Source organism: Epinephelus lanceolatus, chromosome 24 (genome assembly GCF_041903045.1).
Source record: "Epinephelus lanceolatus isolate andai-2023 chromosome 24, ASM4190304v1, whole genome shotgun sequence".
NCBI classification, from domain to species: Eukaryota; Metazoa; Chordata; class Actinopteri; order Perciformes; family Serranidae; genus Epinephelus; species Epinephelus lanceolatus.
In genome coordinates, this window is record NC_135757.1 from 16,060,291 (window position 1) to 16,087,120 (window position 26,830).

Sequence of the window (26,830 nt, forward strand, 5' to 3'; positions counted from 1 at the left end):
GATACTTCTCTCCTACACACACACATAAAGTAATAATCAGTGTGCTACAGACTAAATTGAAAAAGGAGTCCAAATTGCAACACTGACTACTGCACTTTCCAAACTGTAAGAGGCGATCACTTCCTCTCAGGAGGGAACGACTTCAGGATAATGCTGTGGGTGGAGAGTCCCAGGACAACAAATCAAGTTACATGTCAGAGAGAATCTTCAGTGCTCATACTGAGGATCTCAGCTCGCACCAGAAACACTATTTTGGGGGCTTTTGCTGATCACAGACGGCAGGTGAAAACAGTGAAAAAATAGGTACAGCAGCAGCAGCAGCAGCAGCAGCACATTTTTGTTCTGAAAAGCACATTTTCACAGGTGTACAGGCACATATATATATATATATATATATATATATATATATATATATATATGTACACACATACATGTGAGTGCATTCTGAGCTAATTCTGCCTGAACTTTAAGGAATACTTCACCCCATGAATGACAACATATATGTATATTTATTACTTATCCCTTGTTATGTTGATTTCCTGAAATTAAAAATGTTTTTCTCGCATGCTTCCACACTAAATGAAGAATCCAAAAACTGAGAAAATTCTTGATAAATTGAGTAATTCCATTGACTCCACTGACAAAAACAGTAATTTACCTCGCTGAACACCGGAGGTGCTGGTCCACTACTGCTTTAATCATTTAGTTTGTTTGTGTTATTTTGTGACTTTGGTGTTTTAAAGGGTTAGTTTGGATTCAGCAAAGTCACACAATAACACAAACAAACTAACTGATAAGGCAGAAGTAGACCAGCAGCTCCTGTGTTGTGTGTTGAGGCAGAATTACTGTTTTTGTCAATGGAGTCTGGCTTTGAAGAGAAGTTTCACTTTCCGTTCTGTTCCTGTCAGAAAAAGCTGTCTCTCTGTTTGGGAGGTACTGAGCATATGAGGATAAAGAAGACTAAAGCCCAGTTCAGATCAAAGATTCGCTACGAGACGACAAGTACGACAAAACAGGCAACTACTTGAGATGTCCCATTCTGCAACTTTCTAAAAACCTGCAGGTTCACAGCGATGAGACTAGATGAGACGGTGTATCATCTCTCTGCCACTACTTCTGTTCTGATTTCCAGCTTTTCAGGTTTATTCTGTGGCTGAATATAATTTGTAGCTTCTTAAAATATGAATGAGGACAGTGATAGTGAGATACTGGCTACAGTTACATTTGTAGTAGTGATGAAATGGCGAAAAACAGAAACAAAACAAGTATCAGATGGACTGTATTCATGTTAATGTGCCAATTAATCAGTCAATGAGGATGTGTGTGTGAGGGGCACAAGCATATACAGTGAGCAGTAGCAGCGACCCACCGTCTGACACCGGCTCACCCTGAGGACGGAAATAGAGGGCTTGGCGGGGATGGAATGCCTGCCGCAGCAAGCAAACACGGTGTCTATTGTCATTTAGACATGACCAGAGGACTTCAGTATAGGGGGATTGGCTGTTGAAACAGGTGATGTGCTTTACATGCTAAAACCAGACGCTGGCGATTTGACTAGCAGAGTTGCAGGTGACACCATCAGCCGGCTTGAGTCGAGCTCTGACCGATCAGTTCACACCTGCAACTTTTCTCTGCAATGTTCTAAAATGGATTTGTCTCATTGCGAATCATTGGTCTGAAGTAGGCTTTAGATTATGCTGCATGAGTTGTGTGAGAGTTTGTTAACAGATATTTTAATGTAGTTTCACTGTTGTTAAACGGGGACCCTTATGACTTCAGCTTTTGACGAATGAATGTTGAATGTTTTTGGATTCACCGTGGAGGCATGCGTGCAAAGCAAAGTTTTTGTCACAAATTCAACATAACAAGGGGTGAGTAACTGATATACAAATGTTTATTTGGGGGGTATTCCTTTAAGGTGCCAGAACTTCAGCCAGTAGCGATGGTGGTTCCACCGTGCTGGGTCAAACGCGTATTTTGATTGTGGCATCTGATTTTGATTCAGTTTTATTCAAGGACTGTAGTAAACATGCCCAATCCCAAGTAAAAGATTGCACATATATTTACATTCATGCATGATGTGTGTGTGTGTGTGTGTGTGTGTGTGTGTGTGTGACTCCTACCCTTATCTGGTGTTGTCTGGCCTCCTCCATGGTGCTCAGGGCACAGCAGTGAGCCTCCTGTAATCGATGCTCTCTCCTCTGATGTTCTCTCTGCATCTCTGCAAACACGCACACAAGCATCGACATGAAATCCTCAGTCTTGTACAAACACAAAAATGCTGAAACTTGAGTGATGCATTTTTATTCCAACCCATCCTTAATTTTCTATTTAATTGCAAGACATCATCGTTTTCCATCATGCTGGAGCAACCATGACCTGATCTCGTGCCGCGTGCACGTTGCAGCTGTGGGAGAATAATCAGTGATCAGGGAGTCTTTTATCGTTCATATTAAACTGCTAACAGTAGCGATAAATATTATCAAATGTGCAGTGTGAAAAATGAAAATTTCATGGAGGAAAGCGTCATATAGACCAGCTCACCTTTCAGCTGTTGGCTCAGCAGTTCCCTCTCCTGGTTGAACTGAGACTGCAGCTGCTGGAGTGACGCCTGGGACTGAGACAACTGCAGCTCCAGGGACTGTTTCAACAGAGAGATCTGGACAGAGAAGACAAATACCAAGAGAAGCAGATATAATTAGTGGCCGTTTATACTGAAGGGCAAAGCAGTCATTGACCGTATGTAAAGAAATGGACGGAGGGACTGTAAAAGAAAATGTGGACAGGTCAGTTTGGCCCTGCACTGAGGATAAAAACAGTAATTACTGGCTTTCTTTCTGTGCAGCAATGTCACATTAAATGTCTTCTTTAGAGCAAAAATCCTTGGACATTTGAGAAACATATATCTCCAGGAAATGAACATCTTGCTCAACTTACTGCAAACATTTAATTAGGTCAACATTAAAACTATCTTTGCTTTTTCTTTGTGTTTCCTCCTGAGTCGTGTCGTCTTTAATCCTTGTATAAAGTTTTGACTTTAGTCGAGATCTTTTTGACAAGTACTTACTGGTGGTGGTATCGACACATGGATATAAGCCAAACACAGAGCTGTGGTTGGAGATTAGGCCGACAGCTTGTCAGACATCGAGCGACAGCACACACAACCAAAGGACATAAAGCCAACTAGCATAAGCCCCATCACAGCACACAAAAAACCGTTTTGTTTTGAGGAGATATTGGAACTATTAGGGGCCAGACTGACGACTCTGGCCCCTCCGCACGCCACTCTTACTCAAGCTCCGGCTGTTAAATCCCCGGCGGGATTTAGTGCTGTAGAAGTACTACATTAGTGGCTGCAAGGTAAGATGGATTTAAAATGAGAGGATGAGGAGCAGGGCTGGAATGAAGTTTATGGGGTTCAACAGTGGATATGGATTTAAAAAGACTGAGGGATGACCTCTACGGTATATCCTCACATCCTGTGTCCGCTACATGTCTGTTTAAATGGATCATTTTTACACCGACAGAAAAATAACTGGACACACAGGACTAACAAAGTGGGAATACCTTAAACAACCTGCGGTGCCTGTCTCTAACCTTGATGTTTTAATTAAACACACTCTTGTGTCGACACATGCACACAAAGCAGCCTGGGGCTACAACCCGGTAATGAAAACATCTTAATGAAAGAGTAGTCATTATAGATAAGGATTGCACACACACACTCACCCACACACACATATACAACACACTTCTTAGTGGGGCTTTAATATATTCAGTAAATAATTTCCCTTCCTCTGAAACTGTATGTGAGGTTGTCTATCAAATGCAAGAGGCTGATGTGTGGTTTGATCCGGTAATGACAGACACAGGAGTCCTAATTGTAAATGGTCTCCTGTGTGTGTGATCCCGATAGTGAAACAAGTAATTTGGTCAAAAAAAGTATCCACTGATTCACAGACGTCTCTTTTACAATGTCAGTTTGTGAGAAAAAGTCTTTTTGGGCCCAGTGGCATCAAGTGACAAACCCGGTCCATGGTATGAGCCTGGCTCTGTTCCTGGGGGCCTGGTATTTTCTTAATTTCCTCTTATTTTGCTGTGTTTGGGATGTTAGTGGGTGTATAGCCTCCAGCCAATGCCAGCGCAAAAGTGTGGTCAGGACTCATAAGTGCTATATCGTAGGCAGCTGGACTTGCTTGCGTTTCTTGAAGATGTTTCGCCTCTCATCCAAGTCTTCAAGACACGCAAGCAAATCCAGTTGCCTACGATATAGCACTTATGATTGCCATGACCTGGATGACTGAGAGTCTTCACCGACATGTGGTCAGGACTTAACAAAAACGTAGCCACCAGGTAGCAGCACGTTTAGTTTGCAGTGTAAGTACAAGCAGTGTAGGGAGGAGAGGCAGACGTGAGGAATGTATAATAACAGACAACAGGTAAAAAGAAAAAAATCTGCTGTACAAAAATGCCTCTAAAAATGATTATATTACAGCTGATAACTCGTCCATCACAGCAGAAACTTCCTGTTGTCACTTTGGCAGCTGTTAGTCTCAATCATGGATCGTATGTGAACAGAAACAGAGCTGCTCAACGCTTTAAATGTGAAGTGTCGGAGCGTATCTGAGGGGAGTGTGAGTCTCTGAGCCTCCAGTGCTGCTGGTGTTTCGCTGGAGCTGAAAGTAGGTCAATACATGGCAGAACACTTCAGTTCTACCTGAGTCCATTTGTCTTCACAACAGCCTTTTCCTGGACAGTCTCATCTATGGGAACATTTATATCATGCACATGGATGCATGCCAGTATTGAGGTATGCATGAGGTATATGCATAAGGTATGATGTGGCTATACCTGAGAAAGACTCTTTTATTATCTACTGTCCTTCGAGTTTGAGATAAAACCATGAAAAATGTTTTCCCAGCTGATGTCTCATGTTAATGTTGCCTTCACAGGAATAGTTTAACATTTTGGAGAACATGTTTTTTCTCTTTCTTGTCGAGACTTTGATGAAAATGATGTGTGTGGTATCAAACCAAGTATACACAGTGATTCTCTCTATAGCACACACTAATACACACAGGACTCAGAGGGCTGTGTCTTCATGCAGCGAAAATTACAAAAGGAGTAAAAATTTAAAAAGCACAATTCACCGAAGCCCTTTGATGAGAGGAAACACACACGCAGAGATCACAGACGCAGACAAACACACAGACATGTATGCACACACAGTGTAAGCTCCTTAGGTATTTGGTCTGTGACATTGTTTGATGTTTATTTTCAGCCACTCTGCGTGATCAGTTTAAAACGCAGCATGTTTAGTTACCAAAACTGATATAAGAAATTCAGATAGCGCTCACTACACAAGCCTTTATGAAATTATTTTTTAGTGCCACCTCCTCCTCCTCCTCCTCCTCCTCCTCCCTGTCCTGGCTAAAGCTTAAATAACCTTCTGAATTTCCTTTTTTAATGTGATAGTAAATCTATAATGTGGGGGTTTTGAACTGTTGGCACTGGGAAACTACAGGGGGAATTATTTTTTTAATTTCTGACATTTTGCAGACCAAATGATTAATCAGCTAATTAAGCCATTAATCTGCAGATAAACTGCTGTCCAACACTGCGGCCAGATCGGTGGTCCATCACAGAGCAGCACAGATACATGGACTTTGCCTCAAAACCAAAGAGGCAAGTAATTTTAGGGATGCACAGAGTGATAAATTCTGGGCCAGTAACAATATTTACAGTCAGGTCCATAATTATTTGGACAATGATACAGTTGTCATCATTTTGGCTCTGTACACCACCACAATGGGTTTTAAATGAAACAATGAATACCTGCTTAAAGTGCAGACTCTCAGCTTTCATTTAAGGCTTTTTTCAAAAATGTAGTATGAACCGTGTAGGAATGACAAGCATTTCTTCACACAGTTCCCCGACTTTAAGGGCTCATAAGTATTTGGACAAACTAACATAACCATCAATTAAACAGTCAGTTTTAATACTTGGTTGCAAATCCTTTACAGTCAATGACTGCCTCAAGTGTTGGACACATAGGCATCATCAGATGCTGGGTTTCTTCCCTGGTGATGCTCTGCCAGCCCTTTACTGCAGCCGTCTGCACTTCCTGCTTGTGTTTTGGGTGTTTTGCCCTCAGTTTTGGCTTCAGCAAGAGAAACGCATGCTCAATCGGATTCAGGTCAGATGATATGATTTGGCCATTGCACAACATTCCACTTCTTTGCCTTAAAAATGTCTTTGGTTGCTTTTGCAGTATGCTTCAGGTCATTGTCCAACTGCACTGTGAAGCATCGTCTAATGAGTTTTGAAGCATTTGGTTGAATCTGAGCAGATAATGGTGCCCCAAACACTTCAGCTTTCATCCTGCTGCTCTTCTCAGCAGTCACATCATCAATAAATACAAGAGAACCAGTTCCACTGGCAGCCATACATGGCCATGACATAACAGTACCTCCACCATGCTTCACTGATGAGGTGGTGTGCTTTGGATCATGAGCAGTTCCTTGCCTTCTGCCTTCTCTTGTCTTCCCATCATTCTGGTAGTTGATCTTTGTTTTATCTGTCCATAGTATGCTGTTCCACAACTGTACAGGCTTTTTAGATGGTTTTTGACAAACTCTAATCTGGCCTTCCATTTTTAAGGCTAACCATTGGTTTGCATCTTGTGATAAACCCTCTGTATTTATTCTAGTGAAGTCTTGTCTTGCTGACAAGAGCAGCAGGATGAAAGCTGAAGTGTTTGGGGCACCATTATCTGCTCAGATTCAACCAAATGCTTCAAAACTCATTGGACGATGTTTCACAGTACAGATGGACAATGACCTGAAGCATATTGCAAAAGCAACCAAAGACATTTTTAAGGCAAAGAAGTGGAATGTTGTGCAATGGCCAAGTCATATCATCTGACCTGAATCCAATTGAGCATGCGTTTCTCTTGCTGAAGCCAAAACTGAGGGCAAAACACCCAAAACACAAGCAGGAAGTGCAGACGGCTGCAGTAAAGGGCTGGCAGAGCATCACCAGGGAAGAAACCCAGCATCTGATGATGCCTATGTGTCCAACACTTGAGGCAGTCATTGACTGTAAAGGATTTGCAACCAAGTATTAAAACTGACTGTTTAATTGATGATTATGTTAGTTTGTCCAAATACTTATGAGCCCTTAAAGTCGGGGGACTGTGTGAAGAAATGCTTGTCATTCCTACACGGTTCATACCACATTTTTGAAAAAAGCCTTAAATGAAAGCTGAGAGTCTGCACTTTAAGCAGGTATTCACTGTTTCATTTAAAACCCACTGTGGTGGTGTACAGAGCCAAAATGATGACAACTGTATCATTGTCCAAATAATTATGGACCTGACTGTATGTTTAAAATAAAAAAAATTGGACAATTTTGATACTGATTGACATTAATTTTTTTTACTTGCCGATAGGTAAACGTACTTATGGAAAAGTATACGTCAAATAAATTTTTCCCAAAGATGGTTTCTTTCATTTAAGGTAGTTTTTATCACGCTACTACACTACTGCACCTACTGCACAGACTCTGGCTCCAAATGACATCACCTAAGCAAGATGGCAGCAAAAATATCCCGGATAATTTGGCTCCACTTCTGTAGAGTCGGGGTAAGTGGAGACATGTCCTCCATCTTTATATACATTCTGTGGCTGTATATGACATTGTCGACATCAGAGTTAACGTCTATAGTGTCCAGTATGTCAGATGTTTCTGTCAGTTTGCTGATAGGCAGGGTAGTCAACAAGGCAAATATCAGCCAACACCGATAATCTTCCTTAAATAATAATTTTCAACTTGGCCAAAACCAATAATGTTTCTCTTGTCTGACTTTGTGTCAAACAACAAACATGATGATTTCCTTCAAAGTTTCCTTTAGTTTCGTGGCGTTTTGCTTTGAGCTTCGTCTCTTACGTATCTGGGCGTTGAGGGTGTCTGAAAAGTTGTCAAGCTGGCATTGGTGGTTGCTGCCTCCAGCCTGTCAGAAACTGTTTATCTGAGGCCACTGGCGTCTTGGCAAAATGAGGACGAGCCTCTTTCAGGTTTCAGCTGTGACTCAGCTGAGCTCTGAATTACCCAGAGGCAGTATGCTCAGCGCGGACGGGTCCATGAGTATAAGTAGACAAGCGTCTGAGCTTTAAACCCAAACTCAAATGGCTCTCTGTTGCGACTGAGCTTTAATTCTAATTTCCACTTTCACTCCCATCAGAAAAATTCTCCAGTGTTTGTAGCTATGAGGAGAACTTGACTCCTTACTTCAAACACATGTTGCGCATACACACTCTTCAGATCTGCGTCTTCAGTGTGTGTATGCATGAAGTGCCTATGTACGTGTATGTACAGCTGTGTGTACGAGGAGAGACACAGGCTTTGGGGAAAAACTCATTAAAAAAACAAAAGCTGTGTTTTGCATTCTGCATCACTCTGCGGGCGAAGAAGAGAGAAATTGGACCAAAATAGCACAGGAAGCGAAGTTAAATCCTTTAGTCTTTTCAGGTCGATTTATTGTTGTTGTGGGAATTATGTGAATTGTAAAGCAGGTGAAGTGGTTGTTTATGGCATTGCTGTAAATCACGTTCACAGACACAGTCAGAAGCAGCAAAGCCTGTGAGAGCGTGTGTGTGTGTGTGTGTGTGTGTGTGTGAGATGGAGTTGTATCTCTCCTCGGACAGAGACATTTTGTGCTCCAGGCCGTCTCCAGGCCTTAACGAGCGGAGCTGTCCATCAAAGTGACTCCCAAAGTGGGTGCAGGGGGAAAGGTCAGGGTTGTGGATGTCCCCGTTTCGATCAAAGCAAGGGGCGAATCAGATTTAAACTGAATGTTTTGTGGCCCAAAATATATTTTCTTATTAGTGTTGGTATGAGCCACACTTTGCCACAGAGCAGTGGGTTACATCCCTTACAGTATGTAGTTCATTTTTGTGTATTCGTTGACACTTATGATCCAGTTGTCCTTTGATGCCTGCAGCCACTTCTGTGTGATGGCTTTCTCTACCCAAAAGTACTTTATAAAGATATTCATCCTGGGCCGTGAGCCCGTCTGGATTATGCCCAGGTATAATGTCACAAAAGAGCAATCAAATTCTATTGTAAAATTGATTTTTATTTCTTTCTTTGGCGATCTCATGCCAATATGAATGGATCTGAGGGCAGCCTCAAAATGTATGAAAGTGGGCTGCTATTGATTTACCACACTGCCTCCAGCTTTCATCCTGTCCCTGAGAACCCTGCTGTATAAATTTCAATTTCAGAGTCGCAAAATATCGCATTATGTTGGCAGTCCGAGCCTGACCCTCCCAAATATCATCCGGGTGTGTATATATGTTCTCAGGGTCATGCTGTACGTCCCCAAGTTCAATATTCTGTTAGCTCACATTAACCCTCCTATAAAACCCCAACATCACAAATATTAAAAGGCCCACATACAACAACCAGTTTTAGTGATAATATTCTTTACAGTTTTACCTTTCCATTAGACAGCCTTCTCCAACAGGGAGCTGAAGCCGTTATCTCAAAGCCACCAGAGTCCACTGACAGAAACAGCCATTTGCTGGTCTACGGCTGCCTCGATCAGTTAGTGTGTGAGGTAAAGCAGTGAAAGTGTTCCACACATAGCGTACACTTAAACTGATATTGTTTAGGTTTCGTGGGTTGTTTTGGCTGAGGCGCCTGTCCATAGCAGTATGCCGCTGAGCTTCTGTGCTGGCAGATTTGGTTTTTCAAAGATGTTCGCATGAAATAAGCACAGCAGAAATGTCAGATAGGTCAGCCCACCATGTTTATACATCTTTAAACTAGGGGTGTGCCATATCATCTCATTTCTTTTCCTGTCCTTTTCCATATGTTTTGTTTTGTAGCTGCAAGACCTGAAGATGCGTGTGGAATGACAGTGTTTTGTATGACACCTAAATAAAAATGAATGAATGAATGAATATAGTGCAGAAAGGTGTTACACCTTTATGTGTCCACTGCATAAACTGCACATGTAGCCCGGAAGGTTTAAATTCTTGATTGTATGCCATCCGCTTCAGCATTCCTGCATGCTTTTCAAGGTGAAACCCTTTTGCAGGTCTTAATTAAACCATATCCTTGGTCCATTGATTAGGTGTTAAAAATGTTTTTCAAAAGCTTTTCCTCAATAGAAGACAGAAATTCTTAAGTAAAAGCTAAATAATTACAATTGCTGTAAAAACCCAAATAAAGATATGTATACATCGCCCTCTAATACCAAATACTGTGTGTGCTCGTAACAGACTGTACACCTGCTCAGTGCCAGGTGTGTGTGATGCTACTAATTTAGCACGCACATCAAGCTGTGCTGGTCGCAGCATGACATGCGTGTGCTCCTTATGTTGTGGCTTCTGCAGTGTGGGCACGTGTGCTTTACCTGTTCCAGCAGGTCTTCCACCTTCCTCTGCCAGCCCTCTCTTGCCGCCATCATCTCCAGTTCTTTCTGCTGGGAGAGCTGAGTCAGCGCCGCCTGTTTGTCCGCTTCATACTCCTCGGTCAACTCCTCCTTTAACAGGCGCACCTCCTCCCTACGGAGAGTTTGGTCAAATTAAACCTCATTGCATTTGTGCCCGTTCTGCTTCATTTTGTCCTGCTACAGCATGTCTGTAAATATTGTATGCCTCCATAAACTTGCTTCCGCTGGTGTTCATTTCCAATTCGCTCTTATTAATATCCATGAGTGCTCTGGCAACTTGTTATGATAATAACAAGTGTGATTGTGAAGCAGAGGGGGCGAGAGATGACAGAGATGGATGAGGAAACAAATGGGTAGAGCAAAACACGAGAATGTGACACTGACAGGCTGACAGGGAGTGAAACACATATGAGGGTTGTTTTTTTTATTTACCGCAGTGCGTCTCTCCATTTCTGGTCCAAGTCGTCTGCCATCTTGTCCATCTTCTGTTTCTCTTCTGTTCTGATGGACATCACTCTGGCTTCATGCTGCTGTCTCTGCGTCTCGATCTCCTCCTGCAGACACAAACAGGTGCACAAATTTTTCATTTATTATGTCATCCAAGCAAATGTGTTCCAGTCGAGATTTTATTCTTACGTTATCTCAAAATTTCACACATTTTTTGCGTGATCAGGACTTAAGTGTGTCATTAACTCAGAATAAAATGTGTGTGCTGTATGTATTTAGAGTGCTGACTCATTAACAATAACAATGTGAAGCTACTAAAAGTACCGAAATCTTCTCAAAGTGCCGTCCCTGACCAGATGCAGCATTTCAATAGCTGAACGGTGGATGACTCATAATGCCCACCTCCACATCTATTTATAATGCCACGGCTACAGGGCTACAGGGCATTTATAATGTGCTGGTTCCGAGGCAGAAACTAACTTCACCAGGTCAGCCGTTTCCTGCTGCCGAGGAGGCTCCAGGGTTTATCTGCTGATGACTTCATTAAAGGACCTAAAAGCTCTTTTGTTCAGCTTCCTGGTAAAGTGCTCGAGTGGTTAAATCCAGACTCAAATGTTCAGGAAGTTGTATTCGAGACAACAGCTTCCATTTAAATGCATCTGAATCTGTTGGGAAAATATCCCTGATATTGTTCTCTGGCAGGGCTGCTGCACAAGTTATCTGGGGGTTTGGATATTTGGGGCCCAGTTTGGTCCATGCTGGGCTGGATCTCTCAGATAAAGTGACTAATGGTCTCATCAGTATTAAAGACAAAAAAAACCACTCAGTGGAGATGAGTCACATTTCACTGTAACTGAGCCCTGCAATTTCATCATAGTAGTATTGATTATTTCAATTTACTGTGACATGCATCTAGATTGAATCATATGAACATATCTTATATCTGAAGGCAGAAAACCTGCAGAGTGTCACACAGTATGACAGACTATAAAACAGCCTGTGGCACCTGTGAGTGATATATAATTAAATATGGCATTATTAGATTATAAGTATATTTTTTTAGTATGTGTAAGCAGCATTTTATTGTTGCAGCTGGTCAGGGTGGAGCTACTTTTAACTTTATATATAGCTAGGTAGTTTAGTCCAGTAGTTCCCAACCTGTGGGTCGGGGTCCATCCAAAGGGTCACCAGATAAATCTGAGGGGTCCCGAGAAAACAAAATTTTGCCGTACAAATTTGTATTCATATTTTGGAAATTCTTGCTCTTTATTAAGATTAACAATAATAATAATGGTAAAAAAAGTACAGTATTTCCCTCTAACTTGTTGTAGAGTGAAAGTATAGTAGCACAAAATGGAAAAACTCAAGTAAAGTACAAGTATCACTTAAGTACAACAACTGAGCTACTTTACACTGCTGCGTAATAGTGAGTGCAATAAAAAATACTGTAATTAAATGTGATATTAGGATAGTGTAATATTTTAACACAGCATGTAGTGTCATTTATTGTACTTATTTGTATCTATTGTATTCAATTAAATAACCAAATACTATTTTTTTAAACAATTAGTGCTCTTAACAGCAAAAAATAGACACCATAATATTGCTTTGTGAGGAAATAATCTGTTAAAGTTCCTCTCCAGACATTGATTAAACCCTAAAAACTCATTTCTGTTAATGCACATAAAATAAAACTACATATTTACAGGTTTTTTTCTATGAAAAAAAGTCTCTTCATGGCTTGAAAAGGCTTAGATGTAACTCTACACCTTAAACTCATATAGTACGCGCGGATATAATGAGTGTACCTGCTGAACAGACAAACCTTTGCTTGTGAACAGTAATGGATATCCTGGTTTTGGCATGACTACGTTACCAAACAGGTAATAATGTGTTGCTAATGATATGGAAAGCCCCACCCTGCAAAGATAGTTCCTTTGACGTAACGAACCATGGCTGTCTGAGGCCATACCAACACTAAGACATTTTCATTTTAAAATGGTGTTTTAAAATGAAAAGGATCTCCGTACACATGAGCATTTTAGTACCGTTTCAGGAATAATCTCTGTCCATACTAACACGCCTAAAAATGCATATCACATGGCCACTTACATATACTGGCCATGTGCGTCGCAATGTAAACAGGAAGTAAATTGCGTACTCTGTGGTTGCTTAGTTACATAAAATACAGCAGATGCCAAAAAATAAGAGCAGAGATTTCTTTCCTTGGACCAATGACAAAGTAAAACTGCTACTGAAAATAACACGAGTATAAGGTGGTCAAGGCAGCAGAAAACAGATCATTACAAAGCAAATACAGCAGCATTACAGGAACATTATCCCTCTCTGGAGGAAGCCAAGCTGAAGTTAACCACACAAGAAAGTTATGTAAGTTAGTTGGAGGGATAATGTTTTGGCTTGACACGTCATGACAAAATGGGTGTCTGCATTATTGTTTTTTAAAAGTCTCAGTTTCTGTCCATTCACACTGAAATGGAACCCCAGAGTTTTCAAACTGAAACGGGGTCAGCAGCGTTTTCAAAGGTCCATTTTAGGGGTTCGGAAGCACCAGAGTATTGTAGATGCCGGGCATATATGTGGCAAAGTTTTAAATGTAAACATATTTAGTGAGGATCTAGCCTGAATCTGCATTCGGGAGACTGCCATTGTCGATGCTTGGCCATGGCACTGAGTGCTTGGGTTGATTGTCACTGGAGGGGGCCTTTAATTTTTTATAATTTCATACTATAAACTGACAAACCTTTAGCTGAACTTTCCGAGGGTCTTTTTCTGTCTTTTTATGATGTAATAAGCGACTGAGCTATAATGGTTCCTACGCTGCTAAACAATAGCTGGTCTCAATTCAGTGTGAAGCAGGGATCAGCTGGCTCCCTGCTTGTATCTCTCCTGCAATGAGCTCAGTGAGAACACAAGTTACAATCCTGTGTTAGGCCTTTGCACACAAACCAAATCTCCTCTTTTTATAGAAGCCGGGCTCTGGTGGGAAAGCAAAGAGCACCGCTCTGCAATTTCATCTAATTATCACTCCTCATTCACTCTCTCTGTCCTCTGTCTCTTTTATTACTCATCTCTCTTTCTCTCTTTTATTAGGCATTTTGTATTCACTGATTTTATGTGCCAGTTTCCACCAGCTGTGACTTTTTCCACTCATTCATATATGAACTTCATCTTTGTGCATGTTGTTGTTGACTGAGTTACATTCAATTCATTTCAATCATTTTATTTACATTTCAACCACTTTTGCTTTTTTCTTTTATTATTTTGCATTGATTTAATTTCCCGACAACAATTAATTACATGACTAATAATAACATTAAAAGAATAGTCTCCCTTCCTGTCTCTCTCTAGACTCTTCCTTACCAGCGGGGCTCTTTTCAAACACAGGACCACTCAACTCAAAATAGCCTCATCATCATTATCTCACAGCTGGCCTTCAGTACGCACTTATTTCCCAGTTAAATCTCATTTCCTGTGTACAAAATGTTCTTCCTCTCCCCCATCTCTCCATCCTTTCTTCCCGTCTTTCTTTCTAAAGCGTCAGTTATGCTTTCCGCTCGGACGTGAGCTGACAAAGGATTGTGACGAGGAGACATTTGGATCTTTTATACTCTGAGCGGTTTCTCCTTTGCTTCAAACCAGCATTCTCTCAAACTGTAGGCGGCAGTGTATCTAAAACTGACCTCTACAGCGTGGTTCTCTGCCCATCAATGTTCACGTTGCAGGGACAGGTGAAAACCAGCTGCACGAGTGGCTGACTTGGCTACACAAACATTAAGGCCACTGAAGTTAGCGTTTACAATTTCATGTATAAGTTGATGAGCAGAGAAAGCCAATAAAACTTGAGCAGATTGTAATGAGGAGGAGGAGGAGGAGAAAGGCTTTTTGTAGAACAATGGCTGCTACAACTGTACTATATGGAGATGTGTGTGGATACAGAGTCACAGCCAGGAGTGGTGGGATTGTGACGTGATGCTTCACTGAAACAGATTTCACACAAGGACTATTTTTAAAGGTCCAGTTTGTAGGATTAAGTGGCTGAGGTTGCAGACTGCGACCAACTGGAACTTCTCCCATGTGCAAAGCATGTGGGAGAACTAAGGTGGCTGACGCAAAAACACAAAAATTTAAATGACCCTATCAGGAGCCAGTGTTTGGTTTGTCTGACTGTACTTGACACAGCAGGTTACAGACTCTCATTATATGTAGGGCCTGACCTTGATTCTTTATACAATAAAACAGGAGTGAATAAGCAGCAAAACAAAAACACAGTCTCACAAACAGGCACATCTTCAAAAGCACTGCAATGATTCATAGCCAAGGTCAGCACCGACCAGCTGGACCCCTGCAGGAACACTTTGCTCTTCCCACCGGCAGGGAACAAAAAGATTATACATATCTGAGAAATTACAGTAACACCTCCAGTTTTCTAAGCTGTGACTGAACTTTTTTGCTGATTTTTCTCGATCTAAACGTCTGAGAAGATACTCCCTCCTTTGGTTTATCAGTGTCATGAGTGACTGTCTGTAATAGTAGAGTCATTTGTAAAAGACAAGCACAATAATCTTTGTGTTTTTTGACAGAGATAAAAGTATCTTGTCTGTGTTTGTTTCCTAGAAAGAGCTGTATGATTCACAACTAATAGTAGGTAAAGTAGAGTTCAGCTGGTATGTTTCTAATTAAATAATTCCAATAAAGCTTTCGCGCTAATTGAGACATTGTTTCAGTTGAATATGCAAAAATGTGAAATTTGTCTAGAGACAAGTGTACAAATCAACCTATATGGAGATTACAGTATCCTAATATAAATAAATAATAGATGAGTCTTCCCTTGGGGTAAAAGGACGTTGATATTTTCTCGTTAATTACCGTCAAATGACGGAGTTTTATAGAATTTATGAAGCTGCAAAATAAAGCAATTCCTGTATTGACGCTCTAAATCCTCTTGGTTTCATCCTCATTATTTTCCTCACCTGTAGGTCAGTTAGCAGGTTGCTAGTCTCTCGGACCCGGGCTCTCGTAGCGTCAAGCTCTATCTTGAGCTTCTCCTGAGTTTCCCTCAGACAGCTGATCTGTGTCTTAGCTGAACTCATGTTCTGCTCCCCCTCCCTCACCAGCTCCTGGAGGTGGGACACCTGAAGAGATCAACAGAGGGGGTTATCACATCGTCATTCAAAGATTCGTTAGTTACGTCAGTCCATAGCTTCCCAATAGTTTTCCTCATGCATTCAAATCCAAACATACAAATATCAGTCGCAGTATTTAGTGTCAAAACGCTACTTTTCAAAGACCTTCAAAAATCATTTACCACGTGTCATGCTACATATAAACCCACTAGACCACCTGACGTGCTTCTTTGTGACTGAGCCAAGCCTCTGTTGGGAACTGTGTTTTATAGATTATCCAAATTAGTTATATTCCTCTAACCCAATCCCAAGCTTTTTCCTCAACGGATCCATTTTCGATCAGTGAACTGACAACCCCTGACTAAGCGACATGTTTTATGGATATTTCATATTGTCTTAAAGGCATAACAATAACAGCACAGAACATGTGAATGCAATAACTGCATGAAGTTTGTGTAAAATATATGATATTTTTAATCTAATCTAATTTTTTATACAAATCTGTATTGTGTATTTTTTATTTATTCTAAGAATCATACATTGCTAATGAGCCTCTTTACTCAACAAACTCAGTGTTTTCTTCTCTCTGATGCTTGGCCATTGCTCTAATAACTGTTTAGTTGTTTTACTTTTGTAGTGCCAGATGAGGCTGTTTCACAGAGAGTGAAGGCTCTGTGAATACAGTTTGTGTTCAGGTCTTCACTGTGCCCTTATTCTGTGAGATTTTTTTGAGTTTATATCTTAATTAATCATCAAAATCTTAAAAAAAATAATCCACAGCAGTACATTGCTTAGCTTCTGTGGTTGTACAACTGTCTGCTTCTCTAAACTCAGAGGGTGCTGATCGCCATCTACTGTTGGTAATACACTGACTATGGATAAGTACCTCATACAACCCCACTTCAAAAAATCTGAACTATCCCTTTAAGTTATAATCAATATAAGTAGCCCTACATCACTGCTTTTGTTACCAAATAATTGGCTGTTTCCCTTTGTAAAACCCAGAAAAGAAAGCAGATGGAGTCGTCCTTTAGCGACCGTACCTCCTGATTGGCCATATTGAGCTTGGCTGAGAGCTCCTCTTTCAAGTTGTCAAGCTGCTGCTGAAGACGGTCGCGCTGCTCCTCCAATGACAGACGCTTAATCTCAAACTCCTGACTCATTTTCTGGAGAGAAGGAGGAGAAAGAGAAAGAGGATGAAAGGAAAGACAAAAAGAAACTCACTCATTAGTGAGATATACTCTATAAACTTTATATTCAAATATTAAATTATTTTAATGCCTGAAAAGACAAATTACTGGTGCATGTTTACTATGACGGCCTGGCAGCTCTGTCTTTTGGTTTCTGCAGTATTTCCTAGTGAAAGTATAATCTCTAAAAAAGGAGGGGAGTTAAGAAGCCACTGTAAATCCCATTTGTGCCGTAATATGGAGTCGTGACAGTTGTTGAGTGTGAAGCATGACTACTGAATGGAGGAAGGACACGTGAGTTGTCATTTAAACTTAAAAGGCCATCTCATCCGACCAACCGGTTTCTATAATCCTTCAAACCACAGCACCAAATCCTTTCTGGGCCACTCTGAATTTCTCTCATGAAACGCTCTTTCTACTTCTTGGTTTGCTATTAATTCCCAGCACTGGTATCAACAGTGGAAAGGTTTTATGGAACACAACCATTGCTCTGTTGTGTGTGTTTAACTTGAAGCAGTTGTTTAGTACAGTACTGCTGGATGAACGGCATCCTCAGAGGCAGATTCCTGGTGGTCAGACTGAGTTCAAACTCTTTAAATTTCACTGTGATTTCCCTTTATATGCTGAACATCTGCTTAAGTAATGCTAATTTAGTAAACGCACAACATTTCTTACCCCCACATGAACAGTTCTGATCATCATGCAACCTTAAATAAATGCTAGTAGAGCTGCTTAATATGAAAATATATATACAGCACGGATAGGCCATAAAGTGTCTGCAGCAGCTGTCTCTTTAATGTGCTTATATATGATCACTGCAAATGAAGGACTGATTATAAATACTGGAATTACAAGATTTTGGCACCAACGTACTTTGATTTTTCAGATTTTTATTCACTAAATGAGCCACAAAGTGATTCCCATCCGTATTTTCTGTACAGTGTAAATTACTGACGGTGTGAAACACGGAACAATGAGAATCTTTCCGAGCTTCACCTCCCATCCTAATATGACGTGAGGAAACTATAAACAACCACCCATCTTATGTTATCCACATGGGAGCCAACTAGTAATCCTCTTTCTTTAACCCAATTACAGTAGATGTGCCTGTTACCATGCTGCCTCGAGCCTTCCAAAAGGTTCAAGGTTTAATCTATTCACCCATAAGAACATGGAGATTGCTAATCAGCCAATGCTGAAATAAAAAACACTGACAATAAAGACCCACCGATAAAAAACATAGATACAGACTTAAAGCTTTAAACTGTACTACATGATAAAAACTGCTTTGTGAGTCCTTCTCCAAGTTGTGCTTGACACGTTAAGCACTTTGAACTTACTGTATTTGTGTGATGTTTTTTTTCATGCCTTCTGCTTTGGCTTTGGCACTTGGTTGTGACCTTTTTACGAAGTCCCAACCTCCATCTGGGCACTGTGGGGGTGCACGCTCATAAACATCCGGAGTACAGAAATATAAAAAGAAAAAAGGCAGGCAGAGGGCAGAGTCTCTGCAGGTAAGTACACCACACACTTCTAGCGGGACATGTTAAGCATATTTTCGCTGTTAGACATTCTTTTCCGACGGGAAACTGAAGTTCTTAAATTGCTCTCTTCAAAGCCACCAGACTCCATTGAGAAAAACAGTGATTCAACATCGCTGAACACAGGAGTTGCTGGTTTAGTGCTGCATCAATCAGTTAATTTGGTTGTCTTATTGTGTAACTTTGGTGATTCAGTGTTTGGTGTTTAGTGTAAGGTTCATTTAGATTCAACACAGTCACACAAACAAATTATCCAATCGAGGCAGTGGTAAAGCAGCAGCTCCTGTGTCTAGCAAGCTAAAATTACTGTTTTTGTCGGTGGAGTCTGGTGGCTTTAAAGAGAGCCTAGATATGGCTTTAGTTCCCTATTGGAAAGGGCCACCTGACAGCAAGGCGAAGCGATGAAAATACTCCAAATATAGTGCACACTATAACTGATATTGATCTTTATAAGTGGTTAGAATACGTTTTGCTGCTGCTCCATCCACAGCATCATATTGCTTAGCTTCTGTCTTGGTACTCCTGCCTGCTTCTTTAACGCTAACCCTGGCTACGTACGATACTGATGTCAGAGAGTGAAGACAACAGTTAAAGACAAAGATTCCTGTGTCATAGTTTCCTCCATCTGGAAAGCAAACCCACCAGATGAATTAATTAATTAATGTACATCGACAGAAGAGCAGTCATCAGACGGGAGATTAGGAATATGACTGCAAAGCCTCTATCCTGCTGCTGTCTCATTTGGCCTTAGGTAGACTGTGGTGAATTATGAATTAATACAGCACGAGCAATTTGTAGAATTTGTCATTTTGTTGCCTCCGATTAGAAACTCGTTAATATCTTGCTGACAGACGTAAAAGTAAAAACAGATTTTAAAAACGACCAGCTCTGTCTGCATCATTGTCTCACCGTCTCTGTCTTCCTGCATCCTCTTTAATTCCTCTTTAAATGAAAACAGACATTAATCTAAAGATGACGAGGCGCAGCACCGCTCCGGCTTACATAATATTTCCTTTTTCATCATTCCCCTCTCGCGCCTCACTCCATCCGTTCTCTCCATCGCTCTTTCTTTCTTTCAATCTATAAACACACACCCACATGCTCACACACCGCTCTCACTTGGCTTGGAGGCAGGATTTAATGTCAATGAAAATCAACCAATTAGCAGTCGGCTTCAAACAGCATTGGAAGCATGAGCTCAAGGGGGGGGGGAAGAGAGAAGCGTTATGAAAGAGGAGAGATATCGGAGGAGACAGAGGGAGAACACTGAGTTCAAAATTATTTAAAACTCAAAAAGTGTGTAATCATTTCAGAGGCAGAAAATAAGCTGGAATGTTAAAGGAATGGTCTTTTGGAAACACAGTGTTGTGAGTTGCTCTGTATCATGCTGCCGTCATGCCTCTGAGCTGATTCACTCTGACTGGATGTCAACAAGCTCCAGAATGAATAGGATTCTTAATGTTCGCTGAATGCAGGTGGAGCCATGTGAGCGTGAATAAATTGGGTGTAATGTGCTGTAAGGGCTGCAAGCAGCAGAAAAACAAGCGCTCCTCCTCTTCTAGAATTGCAGGAGAAAAATAATATTGTGGCTGACCAATCGGATAATAACAGCCGCTCTTTAGTGCCGTCACCATGTGATTGGACAATGCTGGTGACGTCATCCTGCATGGACACGGACCCACGTGGGGAAATGTTGACTGACAGCAGGTGATGCAGCACTTAAATGTTCCTTATGTGTTTATTCATTTACATGTTTACATGCTTTAATGTTCAAAAAGCACTATTTTTTTCATACTATCTTTGCTGGTTGTGTATAGTCTCAGTCTTGTCTCAAGCAAACTCTGGACACGTCGCTCTCAGTCCGCAGGTTTAGTCCGCACCAGAGTTTGATTGACAGCTTTCACACCGGCCTAAACACACCGTACCAGATGGGTGAGTGCAGCAGTTCATTCAACCAAAACAGATTAGGTGTGAAAGCTGCCTCAGATGAAGTCATCAGCTGATCAAAGAAATGGTCAGCATGCTCTAATAGCTGTTCAGAATGCACACAGAGAACCACATTTTACAGAGGATATTGAATTAAGCCCCACTTTGACAGGATTACCATTACAGGGGGAGATCAGGAGTACTGTGCTCCTCTGTAATTTAACTCGTCGTTCCTAGCAGCATTAGGACATTACAGGATGCAGTCTGTAGACAGGGACATTTTGCAGGACTATCCAAAAGAGAGAACCAATATCCAACCTGTAGCTGACATCACAACAGCACCTAAAACCCATCATTTTGGTAGTTTTGTGTTGCTTTGAAGTAATTTTGTATTTCCTTGTTTTGTGTCTTTTGTATTTGTTTTGGGCTCTCTCAGGTAATTTTGTTTCTCTTTGGGGTAATTTTATATCTTTTTAGGTAGCTTTGTGCCACTGTAAAGTCATTTTGTGTCTTCTTGTTATTTTGTGTCTCTTTGTAGTTGTTTTGTGTTTCTTTGTGGTCATTTTGTGTCTCCTTGTGGTTATTTTGTGTCTCTTTGTAGTCATTTTGTGTCTCCTTATGGTCGTTTTGTGTCTTTTGGTAGTCATTTGAGTCTCTTTGAAGTTATTTTGTTTCTCTATTGGGTAATTTTGTACCTCTTTAGGTATTTTTTTAGGTAATTAGCTAATTTGTTTTTAGGTGAGTTTCTCTTCGGGGTAATTTTGTATCTTTTTAGGTAGCTTTGTGTCTCTGTGGTCAATTTGTGTCTCCTTAAGGTTGCTTTGTGTCTTTTTGTAGTCATTTGGGTCTCTTTGGGGTAATTTTGTATCTTTTTAGGTAGCTTTGTGTCATTATGGTCATTTTGTGTCTCCTTGTTATTATTTTGTGTCTCTTTGTAATTGTTTTGTGTCTCTTTGGGATTATTTTGTGCCTCCTTGTGGTTGTTTAGTGTCTTTTTTTGTCTGTTTTTTAGCCTTTTTAGTCTGGGGTAATTTTGGTTGTCTTTTTTGTTATTTTGTGTCTCTTTGTGGTTGTTTTTTGAGTGTTTCTGTAGTTGTTTAGGACTGAGATAATTTTATGGGTTTTTTTGGTCATTTTGGGTCACTTTGAAGTAATTTCTGTATCTCCTTGTGATTATTTTGTGTTTCTTTGAAGTCATTTTGTGTCTCTTTAGGGTAATTTTGTGTCTTTTTTTCTAGTTATTCAGTGCCTCCTTACAATTCCTTAGCATCTTTTTATTGTCTTTCTGTGTCTCTTTGTGGTCATTTTGAATCTCTTCCTGGTCGGTACATGTTAATTTGACATTTGACATTTTGCAAGTGAATGTTGGGGGGCCCCTGACACTTTGGGTCCTTGAGACTGGTAGGCCCATTCAGTAATTCATCCATGATTGAAGAATCAATAGCTTGATGTGAGTAAGCCCATGGCAGTATACAGAGGCTTCAAAATAAATAGACGCTAGAGACACAACAGTCCTTTCTGCTTACATCCATTTGTTGCTGGTAATGTAATGCTGTTGGGGTAAATGAATCCGGCTAAATTAATTTAAACAGTGTAATTTGATCTGATGTTGGAAAATTGGAAGGAGAGAGAAAGGAAGAAAAAGACGTGACAGAATTAAAGGCGCAAAGGAAAACACAGGGAGAGAGCGATGTTGTTTTCACGTCTTCGTCTTAATGTTGACCTAATTAAATGAGTGCAGTCAGTTGAGGGAGCTGCTCATTTCTCAGGGATACATATTTCTTAAACGACTGAGGAGAAAATTTAATTGCTGATGGTGCTGTGCTGAAAAGAGAGATACAAAACCCTGAGAGCAACACTCTGTATGTAATCACTGTTTTTATATGAAAATTGGGAATTTCAATTGTGGCCTTTTTCATGTTTTATCACCATAGGGTCTACGTTAAAGGTTAATACACGTCCGCCTTCATGAGAGGGTAAACAAACAACACAAACAATCTCCAAAACTGTTTTCCTTGCTTCATGTTAAATTGTGTCCACATATCTTAAAATAGTCAAACCACAAGAGAGCAACTCTCGCTGAGCTTGTGATTTCTTTTGCAGCGACACTGACAGGGGGTTTGACAGAAGTGTGTAAATATACGATTCAGCCATATGGTAACAAAGAGAAACAAAGCAGTCACAGTGTTTCATTCTTCGGGAATAAATTACTCTGTCACTTCTACAGCGTTTCTTCAAACCAATCTGTGGATCTGATATATGTCATCTCGAACTGCAGAAAAATCTGAACAGGGAAAAACCTTTTTCACCAATATTCTTGTCATATTGTGTAGATTAAAAATAAAAATGAATGCTTAATGAAGAGTGCATCCCATAATGCATTTAGTAATCCCCACATGGATTTCAGTAAATCATGATGTATTAATCGGTCATGTCTTGAAAGCGATGACATTGCTCACGTTGCAGACTCTGATTGGCTATTAGTTATGTCAAAGCAAAGTACGTGTCGGATTACAAAACTCTTGTATCATAAAACTGGAAAAACTCAAATTGGATCTTTTTTTCAGAATCGAAAAAGAACACAAGCACAAAAAGCTAAACACCAAATCCTGATATTGGATTTACCGCCATGAGGAGCTGCTTCTCCTCCTCTTTCTCCTGCTGTGCCTCCTCCCTCATGGACTGGTGCTTCTCCTCCAGCTCCTCCAGCGCTCTGACCTGCGCCTCCTTAAAGCGAAGCATCTCCTCCTCAGAGTGTGCTCTCAGCCTGCACAGCTCCTTCTCATACCCCTGGTGCTCCTCACGCAGAGACTGGAGAAGCAAAGGAGAATAAAAAACATTGGCTTTCTATGATTAACGATCTCAGGCTACACCTGGATTACAGGAAGGGTTCACAGTACCTGTTCTAGTTTCAGCACTTGCTGTTTGTGCTGTTCATTGGAGGTCTGACTCTGGTTGAGCAGTGCTTCTCTCTCCTCCTCCAGCCGGCTGATCTTCTCCTTCAGCCGGTTCTGCTCCTGGTCCAGGTTCCTAATGGTCGCCTCATGGGCCATCTGGGTGGCCTGCAACGAGCCAATCTGACCTGGGAACAGCCAAATCCCAAGAGGCAACACAGTCAGCAATCAGAACAACGCTGATCCATCCAACACACTGAGTCAAACCTCTAAAATTGATCTGAGCAGTTGGCTTTATTATTGCTTTACTGCTGAGGCAACAGTTTCATCAACATTTACTCCAATTGGAGCTGCCGAACAGAAGGCGAGCTTTCTGTTAATCTCCACAAATGTATCAGCTATTCAAAAGTTCCTGTGAGAAACACAGGCTGCTCATAAAACTGGTCGAGAACTGGTCCATGGGAAAAGACAGTAGTGTAGGGTGCATTCTGACTGAAACTGAGTGGGCAGACAGAGAGCAGATGTTCCAGAAAAGAAAAAGTAGGCACCAGAGAGTTTACATGATTATCATGATTAGAAAATGTTTAATCCAGAGCTTTCAAAAGCAGTCACACTTCTTTCTAAACAAACCAGTTTATATGAGGCTTTTTTCTCCAGGGGGTTCTCGTTTTGAGAACCATAAAGAACGGAGCCACTAAAAGCACCATAACCACTATCTTTGCCATTTGAAGGTCTGATTCCCATAACATATTGCACTAATTATATTTCAGCACAAACACAAACAGAAAGATTTGTAGGCCTTTTTCTGCATCTGTTACAATTAACCATATGGCAAAGTATAGATGTTGCCTTTGCACTAAGAATACAGTAGGCAGAACGATGGCAGAGAGAAAAAGAAAACAGAAATTTTCAGATGCTGAGCCACAGGTCCTGTCTGAGGAGGTGCAGAGGCAGAGTCTGGAATTTGATCATTGGAAAGTCTGGACGTGACAACACTCATAAATGCGCCTCAGTTACCAACCACTCTGAAGACTGAGATCAGGCCGATGGACGATGGCATCAATTCTGACTTATCTAACAGATGAACAATAGGCTACTGTATGGGTGAAGTGGCACACTTCTTAGCAACAAGTTTGTCCATATTTGCCACCGTTACTAATCAATACCTGTTCTTTTGTTTTGTTATAATTCATTGGTAACATTATATATATATATCACAGGTTTCAGCTGGCCGTTTTTTTTTTTGTTTTGTTCTTCTTTTACTTGAACTTGATTTTCTCAAAAATGTAAAAGGAAACAATATATAAAAGCACAGAGACCTACACAAGGTAAAAAAGACATGCCTTACCCTTGAAAAGATACGCTACTCATTTTTTTTTTTAATTCCAAAAGGTTTAGGGCTCCTTTCTGAAAAACTTCCAAAGCTGTCAGTTAAACTTAAGATTTTGTGTTTGTTTCTTGTTTTTGTTGCTTTCTGTCAGTGTGTACATAGGCATCTTTCCCCCTCTCTTTTAATATTAAGCCTGACTTTCAACTCTGTCATTTTTTGTACTATTCAGGAGATGGAGAACTGTCCTAGTGACGATATTCTGGCTGTTATCTGGATGTCATGCTCGTCATGTACATGCTTTACGTTTGATACCTGTTGTGAATATGCAGTGTGTATACCTGTTAAAATTAAATACACATATTCTTGATTGAAAAAAGACAGTAAAAAAGTAACAACTGAAATAAGCATCTGGAGGATAAACTAAAAAATATACATAGTTCAAGCCTTCTGTCCAGTAGAGAAATAAACAAAGTAAAAAATGGACCATTCATGTTTCTTCGAGAGTACACCTCAAGATTTTGGGGAGGGTGGGTATTTTATGAACACTGTCCAGTATGATCTTCCACAATTGTTCCTTTTTTATAAACTTCAGAAAGTCTCTTCTTTCATGGAGATCGACTCTTGGAATGTTTAAAGTTACAATCCCTCTTTCAGGTGATCTACGTCCTTCGAATTCGTTGCTACCAGTCTTTTAGCTGTCATGCATCTGGCTGTTAAGTTTGTCATGTTTTGACCAGATACACACACAGATCTTTGTGAATTTGACTGTGCCAGATGTATCAATATTACCTGACTTAAAGACGTGCAAATAGCACAGCAGCACCAAGCAGCTATTTGCTCGGCAGCACAGTTGCTTTGCTGGTGCTTTAAGAATTCCACAATGGTTTTTTTTTTTGTCTTATTTGTGCAAGGCACAAAAGCTGCACAGTCCTTTTGTGAACTCGCACCAGACAATGTGCACAGCTCACACATACTTCAGACCAGCATACACAAGGAGAGTGATCAGGGAGTGATCTGATAAAGTTGAGATGAAAAATATGATGAGAGATGGAATGTAATAATGAAGCATAATGAGTTGTCTGGCCCTGTCTGGCAACACGATCCATGAAATTGCACTTCCACTAAAGACTGGTGGAGCAGACAGTAGCATTGATATGCAATTAGGTAATTAACTGTGTGTCTGCAACTATTTTCTGACTGACTGCTGGAGTGGAAATCAGGCTCTTGCATGTGCTCCAAGTTTCACAATGAAACAGAATCATGTGTATGTGCAGTCTGACTTTTAGTGGTGAATCTGGGCAGTTTTAAGGTATGTGGTCTCAAGTGTTCTGTAGGTAGTCGGCTCTTTCAGAACTGTCGCAACATACAAAGAGTGAGGTGAGTCGGATGAGAGATATTTACAAAGGACTCTCTCTACAATGAGGTGGTGACTAAAATTATACCATGACATCAATAGTCATAATAGATAAAAATAAAATAAGCCCTAGGCTGATAAATAGCTGAATTCCCCTTTAACAGATGTGTAAACATCTGTACACAGCACTGTATACTATAGCAGTGAATGGCAGTTGGTAGAGGAACGTCTTACTGGCTTTGTGGAGGATTTCAGTTGCCTGCTGTTGAACTCGTTCCCTGCTGCCCTCTAGTTCATACTCAGTGTCCTTCAGCTGCATCACCCAGATCTCTCCATCCTGGATGGCCTCTTCCAGCTGCTTGTGCAGGTTCTGCAGCAAACACAGGAGCACACAGATACAGTGCTCACAATACACCACAGCAATCCAACATTCTGTATTCTAAAACCCTGTCATATCTCTCCCACTGCAGTCACATGAACCTACCCAGCTATTCAGACTCTGCAGATTTGCCTGCAGGACCATCAGTGCACACCACATTAGATTT

At 40.8% G+C, this 26,830-nt stretch overlaps 1 protein-coding gene across 3 annotated transcripts in view; it reads right to left on the reverse strand.

Moving 5' to 3' along the window:
• Positions 1 to 26,830, reverse strand: part of fam184aa (family with sequence similarity 184 member Aa) — a 67,835-nt gene that overhangs the window by 17,112 nt on the left and 23,893 nt on the right. For all 3 annotated transcript variants that reach the window (XM_033624386.2, XM_078165997.1, XM_078165998.1), the window contains 9 exons: positions 26,520 to 26,655; positions 23,608 to 23,789; positions 23,333 to 23,518; positions 17,094 to 17,216; positions 15,898 to 16,059; positions 10,892 to 11,013; positions 10,421 to 10,571; positions 2,545 to 2,659; positions 2,124 to 2,221 (listed from right to left, as the gene is read on the reverse strand). In XM_033624386.2, the coding sequence (XP_033480277.1) occupies positions 2,124 to 2,221; positions 2,545 to 2,659; positions 10,421 to 10,571; positions 10,892 to 11,013; positions 15,898 to 16,059; positions 17,094 to 17,216; positions 23,333 to 23,518; positions 23,608 to 23,789; positions 26,520 to 26,655 (1,275 nt within the window). The remainder of the gene's footprint in view (positions 1 to 2,123; positions 2,222 to 2,544; positions 2,660 to 10,420; positions 10,572 to 10,891; positions 11,014 to 15,897; positions 16,060 to 17,093; positions 17,217 to 23,332; positions 23,519 to 23,607; positions 23,790 to 26,519; positions 26,656 to 26,830) is intronic.